Source organism: Drosophila erecta, unplaced genomic scaffold (genome assembly GCF_003286155.1).
Source record: "Drosophila erecta strain 14021-0224.00,06,07 unplaced genomic scaffold, DereRS2 tig00000055-arrow-pilon, whole genome shotgun sequence".
Classification (NCBI taxonomy): domain Eukaryota; kingdom Metazoa; phylum Arthropoda; class Insecta; order Diptera; family Drosophilidae; genus Drosophila; species Drosophila erecta.
Genome location: NW_020825200.1, coordinates 2,685,333 through 2,693,834, shown reverse-complemented (window position 1 = coordinate 2,693,834; position 8,502 = coordinate 2,685,333). Strand labels below are relative to the sequence as shown.

Here is an 8,502-nt window from a genome sequence, read left to right as displayed (position 1 = left end):
ACGCACAGGCTGAAAATGCAAATTTCCCTTTGGCTGGCTGGCAGTTTAAAATGTTGATGAAGTAATTAGTTTAATATGCGAAATGCCCCTGACGGGCGGCGGGGCGTGGCGCCTAGGAAAGTGTAATTGAAAATACTCACAATTCTGGGCAAAGTCGGGGCTTGGGCATTGTGAAACTTTTTCCATTTATTAAATTTGCCACACGAACAGCGCTGCGGATTCCAGCAAGGGAACTCTATGTGGACAATGTTTAATTATTTGTGCGCACATGAAGCTAAAGCTGTTACAAATTGTTCCAGCCCATTCCGGTTATCAGTTGCTCAAACAAATTTCAATTAAGATAAGGCTTCTCCGCCGGTTTTGAAAATTGGGAGGAATATTTTCTGCAATTCCTTTTCATTTATGTAGAGTCAGCGATTTCCCTACGAAATTGAATGTGAGAAGAACTCTGCTTCTTGAGGCCCAGCAAAAGTTTCGCCTTTTGAACCAAAGTTGGCAGTTTGTTGTCAGTAATGTATTTTGCTCAAACTTGTTCAAAATATTATACATTTTGATTTACACGACAGCACAGTTTTCTTTCCTTTCAGCAGCTTTTGGTTTCATTTACTTTAGGATAATTAGTTTTTGATTATTAGTTTCGTGCAATGAGTCTGATTAACTTTAACCACTATCAGGACTACGTGGACAGCTTCATAACCATCCAGGACACTCGCTACCTGGGCAACAAGGAGATCCAGAGGAACCTGATCCAGAATGCCTGCGGAAAGAATTGCCTGGGCAATCTGCTCACCCGCGAGCAGTTCCAGCAGCGCAAGGAGAAGGAGTTGGTCCTTCTGAAGCCAAGGGGCTTACGAGGACTCCAACTTTTCGGCGACTATTTGAACAACGAAGACGAGGTGCTCCAGCAGTTTGCCATTCGGGAGAAGAAGCTGCTCGAGAAACAAATTTCGGTAGGGAAACTATCACGTATATAAGTATGCAGGGAAAAGGGTAACTTGGTGTACTTGATAGACCGTCGTCTACCTGATCATGCGCTCGAAGAAGGGTCTGGAGGTGTCCAGCTTCCTGGACCTGGAGCAGAGTCTGCGGGAGTCGCGATGCGAGAATTCGCTGAGCTACGTGGACTGGCGGGGCATTTTCGAGGGCAGGACGAAGCTGAGGCCATCGAAGCTGCATCTCAGCTACTTCGACTGGCACCAGAATCGGGTGTCCTTCAACAACAGCGACAACTTCCGGGTGATGAACCAGAGGGTCCACAGTCTGCTGCTGAAACACATGGGGGACCACAAAATATTCTGCGTGAACGCCTCCTGCGACTGCGTGCACTCGAAAAACGTTAGCAGCAAAACGTATTTCTCGCCCATTTATGGATACGTCATATTCTTCGACCACATAATCAGGCGCATTAATTAGCGACGGCTTTCAAGTGTCAATACGCGTAATCGTGGTTAAATGAAATGTGCAAATAAAACGAAACGAGGGCGCATTTGTCGCTGACAGCTAACGTAAATTGCTTTTCATATCTTATCAGTTCTGGTCTGGCGTGGCCGCACTTTTTGATGGACGTTTCGAGGTCCTTCCGCACAGCGAGTCCTCCATCCATCAGGCGGCGGAAATTACCCGAGCTTTATGCCACTTTGTGGAGTTTATCGCTGTCAGGGAACTTCAATTGCATAAATCTATTAACTGTGGGCCTGTTTGCGCCTCCAACTTGGCCAATATGTTTGTGTTTGCGCATTGGCCATTGTTAGCCAACTTCCTTGTTTGGGCCAGCTTATGACGCTTTGCTAATTTTCCCAACTGTGTGTCTATTTAATTGGCAAATTAACTTGGCCAAGATTTACCTAGGGTTTCAAGCACATTCTGCTGCACCTATGACTTTGCTACATATTTTACATATTGGAAGTGATATTAGTAAGTCTTAATAAAAATTGTATGATTGCAATTAAATCCACTCTGTTACCATGTTCTCGAAATAGCAAATCTAAATAAATAATAAATGTGGCTAAATTATTATTTAAATGCCATGTGCATTGCAGTAGCTCCGCAATTTAATTTGCATATACAATTAGCTGCTAATTTACAACTTGTAGTCTCCACTGGGCCGTGGCTAAGTTCGCCCAGAAACAATTCAATTAAAATATACATTAGGTGCTGCAGCCTCAGCTGCATTTACCCAGCCTGTGTCCAGGTGCAAATGGAGGGTCCTGTGCAGCAAGGATAAGTAATATTCCGCCCACTGGCACGAAAGTCCAAATAAATATTTGCTCGGCTTCCCTTAGTCAAGTCCACACAGCCGTGAGCTGGTCTATGTGTCTTTGTTCTCCATTAAGATATGGCAAATTTGTAGCCCCAAAAACACAAACAGGAGGATAGAAATTCCCTTCGGCTGGCATTGAGATTGCATTTTATGGGCCAAATAAATTTCATACGATATAAACTACCAATTTGCCGCCAGACTGCATTTTCAAGACCAAAAGCCCGTTCTGCCAACCAGCCAACCAGCCAGCCTATGTGTTTTGATTAACGAATGGGGAAAATGTGTAGCTTACAGTTGAAAAACGTGAAAATAAATGTATTTTATTTTCCACACCGTGTTTCCACAATTGTTTTGACAAATTTTACCGATGATCATTGAGCTCTATTCAAGCCAATCAGCCGTACACAATTTAGACTTTCGACTTTCGACTCAGTCAAGTGGTTTTCATTTAATATTGTGAAATCCAATGTATAATTTATGAATAAACATAAAGTCTGCTTGTGGCCAATTTAATTGGGCAAATGGCAAACAATAATGAAAATGAATAATTTAAGAGCTGCTGGAATTAATGTCAAAGAGCTCATGGTTATTTAAATGAAAGTGTGCACTTTCCAATAGCACTGAGTCATTCTGAGGCAAGGAGCTACGTTTTCGCAGGCGATTTCGCCCTAGTTTCATTAGTTTTTTTTACGGCAAACACTTATTTTAATTAATATACACATATTTAATGAACTTTTACCAACAAAAATATGTGGTTTTGTGTTTTAGACATACATATTTCAACGAAAACGTGCAAATTGAATACATTTTCCCTGGCTAGGCGCATTTCAGAGTGCCTAATGAGTATGTAGATCCTGTCTGCCGTGACTTGCTGTCAATTTGATTGGATTTATGCCTGACCTGTGGGTCACACAAGCCAACACATAATTTATGAGCTGACCCACTGAACTGGCTGCCTGCCGGGCCATATGTTTCATTTGTTATTGCTGGCTGGGCACAAAGAATATAATATTTCATAAGGTCGTAAGCTGTCGCAAAAGATGGCTAATAAATAATTTAGGCACTCAAGATTGGACATCTGGCGAAGTTACGTGCGAGGCCAAAACCCTTTCAATCCCCCGAAAATAAATACATAAAATGCCGCCATGCCGCCATAAAGAAAACATCAACGGGCGGAAGACGGGAAAATAAAGTGAGGACTGAGCGATGGGCATATTAAATTAAGCTGCATGCCGCAAATGCCAAGAGGTCCTTTGAAAAGGCCCTCTTTTGCGGGCAAAACAACAATCGTAAAATGTGACCAATAATGAAAATAATCAAGAAATGAATTAAATGAAATGTTGCGGAGCAAATGAAATTTTTGTTCCACTTTCTGTCTCTGCCAGTTGCTTTTCACGGTTTCTGGCTGCCAAAATGAAAAAAGCTGAAAGTTCGCGAAACGGTGGCACGAACTTGTGTTAAAATAGAGGGGCGAAAGTTGGACAGCACAGACAAAATAAGTTGCATGAAAATGAAACACGTAAATAAGACTAGATAATTCAGCATGATTTAATGTTAAATATTGATTTCAGCCCTTAATGGAGCATGAATAATTCAATAGTTTTGAGTGACAGCACACACTATTGCTTAGACAGTAAATATTATAATACCTCTTTAGTATATGTATATTGGTATTGATTTTGAAGTCGCACGGGTTTATTTCTATCGCAAATTCCATAATTGGACGAAGCAAAGGCAATCGAACTGCAGCAAAACTGGTAATGAAATTCATCAAACGAAATCTGAGTACGCTCAATAGGAGTTGAGACGAATGCTGTTTTAGAATAATACGCATACGTCATGAATGCAATTGTGCAGCTCGTATTAAAGTTTTCATTCAATTGGCAAACAAAACCAGCACGAAGAATGGCATGCGAAATAAGTCAAATTTATGGGCCAAACAAAGGCTTATAAACCACAAATCAAAATGCAATACAATGCGCCAAACTGGCAGCAGCAGCAACAACAATTGCCAGAATGTATCAAGTTAAAAGCAATTGTGAATTTTCTAACTGAAGTCATATTGTCTATACATTTATCAAATGTCTGTCTGTGTTTCAGTTTGTGTTTTGGCGGATGCCATAAATAAAATCCAGCCAGAAGATAGACACGAAAAGTGGGAGTCTTGAGTCGGAAATTGTTTCGCAACGTGGGAAATGTTTGATTTATGTCTCTTCTGCCAGTGACCCCCCATGGGAATGGGTCGTCAAAGACACGGAGTACACAGAGCACACAGAGCAGTTGTAAAATGTGTAATTGATGATGTGGCAGCAGGGACATAAAAAGGAAAACAGAATGCGAACGAAGGGCTTATGGGCTTCCGTCTAAATATGGTATTAATGCCTGGATTTTGTTGACATTTTCGACAAAACATGTACAAACTGCGCCAGCAAAGTGAGCAAACTCCCCAGCCATTCTTCTGCATGATAAGTGCATTTCGAGTGCAGGACACGAACAGCGTGACAACATGCAAAGCGGGTGGGTTGCACAGGATGGACAGGATGGGCACCCAACTAAGTCAAACGGAAACGGAAACTGCATGCAAAAAGAAGAAGAGCGGCGGCGAGCGGAGGGCGAGAAGAGATAGGAAATGTAATGTTGACCATTTGGCAAGCAGCACGAAAAGTCATTTTGTTCAGCTGCAAGGAGGGATCCGACACGGAACACCTTGCTTGTTATCCTGGCAAATATTTCCACCCGACACAAAAGCATATTATCTAAGCGAGGAGGGATGGACCTGCCTTGTCCCTTCCAGCGAAAAATACCCATTTGAAGCTTAACAAATTGATTTTTTAGTTGGAATTCCTGCCCGCATTCGCCACGTTGCATGACAGTTGCTCATAGAAGTGGCGCACACATTTTTCTGGAGTGATATATGCAACCTTTGGTGGCGTCGCCTTCATTGCTTAATGCACTGGAAACTGAAAAGCATTTGCCCCGACTCCTTTGGGGACTTTGTGCTGGCGCCATTGTTTGCTCCACACTTTTCGGGGCATAAATAAATTTTCATTAATTTATGTGCAGGCGACGACGCTCAACGGCAGTCTCATAATGTGCGGCATAAGTTTGCGACCCAAAAAAGCTGAGGAGGCAGCGCAAACATTATGGCCACGACGGGTGCATCCTGCAGCCTGGAGCCCCGAAAAGTCGGCGGATATTAAGATGAATCTTTCGCCTGATATACAGCCAACTGTGGAATAGCTAATGAAGCCATGGCAAAAGCCATGGCAAAAGCCATGAAAAGCTCGAGAGAACGGCCAGCCTCCAAAATATTGCCTTGCATTTATGCACCAGTTGAAGCCACTTTAAGGCTCTAAGCGGTGTCACTTGGGCTGCCCGAACTTTATGGTTGATTTTATGCATTTTCCGTTTGAATGCCCTCCCCAGGGAGTTAATTAATTTTTGCATTTTTCATTTTCTATAGCAGGCCATCGAATTAAAGCCAACTTACGAGCTGCCCAGCAGACCGCAGCAGCACAACAGGAGCGAAGTTACTGCAGTAAAAGCAAAAACCGAATCAGAGGCAGCAAATGTTCATCATTTTTCAGAAATAACTCACTTTACGGCACAATTAAGTGCATCGCACCTCCGTAAAAAATGGAACAGTGGAGAAAAATAGGCCCTAAGTGACTTAAAATTAGTCATTAAGAAATAATTCAATTCAAAATGTAACATAAAAAGACTGAAAAGATTTATGGCATGCCATTCGACATTTTGTGGAATTCCCAGTAATTGTTTAATGTATCTTCAGCTTGCAGTTTTAAAAACAATGTATAAGGTGTTCGTGTGATTAAAAAGAAGGGCTGCGCGAAAAACTTCATGTGGTTTACTGTGCTGCGGATCCATTCCCGTGTGGTTTGTGGTGCCAGGACTTCCGCGGGAGGTCCTTTGGGTGGAAGAGCCCCACCACTGTTGACATTGTTCCATTTGCACTCAATATGCGGAGACGTGAACATGCGCTTTTGTTTTTCGCTCTGTAATTGTTTCGTTTAACAACTTTTAATTGAATATTTCAGGCGGCGGCCGTCAGCGTGTTTATTCACTCACTCACAAAATGCAACGGCAGCGCATTGATCAATTGTTTACACGGCTTAAGTAAATAAATGCACTTAAACCGAGCCGTGCCACGGGATTACCCGCGTTAATTGCGCAAAAAAGCGGCCACTGCGGAGACATTAACAGTGACAATCGGCCAAATCGGATGGAAAAAGAAGGGGAGACCAAAAGTGAAAGCCGATTTCCGTCCCGGGCCAGAAATCGATGGAGCTAGGTGGCCGACGCCATTGTTTATTAGTTTTAATAAAGCCATAAAAGGGCCTACAATCCACACAAGCATACACGCGTGAACAAATAAACTTTGACACTAAGCGCTTTGGCAAATGACCCACCGTTTTTTATGCCCAACGTCACTTTGTTTTGACACCCTGGACGTACAGAGGTCAAAACACACTCAAAGGCACAATGAAAGTTCACAATGTGACACAGATAGCATCGGGCAATTTATTTAAATGAATGACAAATAAAAGACTATTCCAGATAGGGCGTCAGAAAGAGTAATTCGATAAATACTGGCACCTCTTTGAAGTACAAGAATATCCATTAAGCCCGTGCACATTTCTTAGATGCGAAGTAACCTGAAGGTCTATAATCCCTAAGCGATTTCTTATTTCGTCCTCCGTTCCAGCGGCTCATATCAGAAATTCCATTGCCATTGCTAAACCTTTTGGCAAAGCCAAATAAAACGAACAACGCGGCAGTGCAACTTTTATTTGCCTGTCTGTATATAGCAGCATGTGATGGTGGAATATAGGGCTTTATGTGCACGGTTGTGTGTGTTTTTGGGGGCATTTTGTTGACAATATTGTTTACAATTCGAGAGCCGCGGGGTGGTGGCACAAGCTGCCACACCCATGTACCCACACTATTTGCATGCACATACATACATTGTTGTATATGAGCAGTGCCAAATAAAACCCGAAAAATATATTGCGTATACGCCGCAGTGGCCGCAATGGACACAACAATGATCGGTTAGCTGAAAGAGCTGCGAACGATGGCTTACTCCGGGATGCAAACGAGGGCCACGTAATAAAGCCCTTCAAAATATGGGAGCTTTGGGGGCAAAGCACTTTGGGCTGGTGTGGGTGGCCCATTGTTTAAGTTGCCCAACGACATATGCGGCGCTATTTAAGTATCGTATTAAATACGGTCGGAATTGAAAAACAGCGCTATAATCTACTTTTCAATATCAAATCAGCCAGCCAAAATGTAAGCACCTTTCTGGCTTTAGCCACCATTCCTTCGCTCCGCATCTTGAAAAAGCCAAGTTCATTTAAATTTTAGCCAACAGCCCCGATGCTGTGGGCTTATGCCGTTGCCTTGGCTCTGACACTCACCGAACCGCCCAAGATATGTGAGCACATGTGTGTAGCTACACATAGTGGTGCCTGCTACTATATGGTCGCTGTCTGTGGCAGATATGCGATGTGTGTACACACCTGCTGCGGTGACATTTTACGGCTTTTCTTTGTTAATTTCATTTGAGGCATTTAAAATGTGCACCATCGCCGAGGCTGAGGCTGACAACTAAATACACAGGCAGCCTGCCCAGCCCCTCCTCATCATCATCAACTCACCGCCCACCACCTGCTGCCTCCTTTGAACGTGCCGAAAGTTGTGCTCAGCCAGTCTTTTGGCAACTTTTTTAATGACTTCGCCCCACAACCCGCAGCACAATGGCACAAAGTCGCTGCTCGCGTGCCCGAATATTTAACCGCAAACGACGAGACGTCAAAATTAATTAGAAATAAAATTAGTTTTTAATGCCACAGTGACTTCGCTGGTGTGTGTCTGTGTATCTGTGTGGCTGTGGTTCCGCCTGTGTGTGCGTGAGGCTTAGAGAGCTGTAAAATATACTTTGACAGCGGGTAAAAAAACACACACCGAAAAGAAAAGGAAGACGAAATTCTTGTCAAAACTTTGGGCGATGAAAAGTTTCAGTCTCTGTGTTTTGTGCGGATGGGTTAGGGCAGGAAATGATTTAATCTGGCCAAGTTTTGCTATTACTTTATGTTTTATGTGGGGAAAGCGTAAGAGACGTGGCAACTAATAAGTTTAAGTGATGTCGTTAATTTCCGATACAAACTTTTTGTATTCAGCAGATATCGATTGAATGGAATCCTCCATCTGGGAAGTTGGAAGGA

At 43.0% G+C, this 8,502-nt stretch overlaps 1 protein-coding gene across 1 annotated transcript; it reads left to right on the top strand.

Moving 5' to 3' along the window:
* The first annotated feature begins 543 nt into the window (after positions 1-543).
* LOC6541197 (cilia- and flagella-associated protein 299) lies at positions 544-1,507 on the top strand. The gene is made up of 2 exons (XM_001968389.3): positions 544-950; positions 1,012-1,507. Exons 1-2 carry the CDS (start codon positions 645-647, stop codon positions 1,411-1,413), a joined length of 708 nt encoding a protein of 235 aa, XP_001968425.1. The 5' UTR covers positions 544-644; the 3' UTR covers positions 1,414-1,507.
* The last annotated feature ends 6,995 nt before the right edge of the window (positions 1,508-8,502 follow it).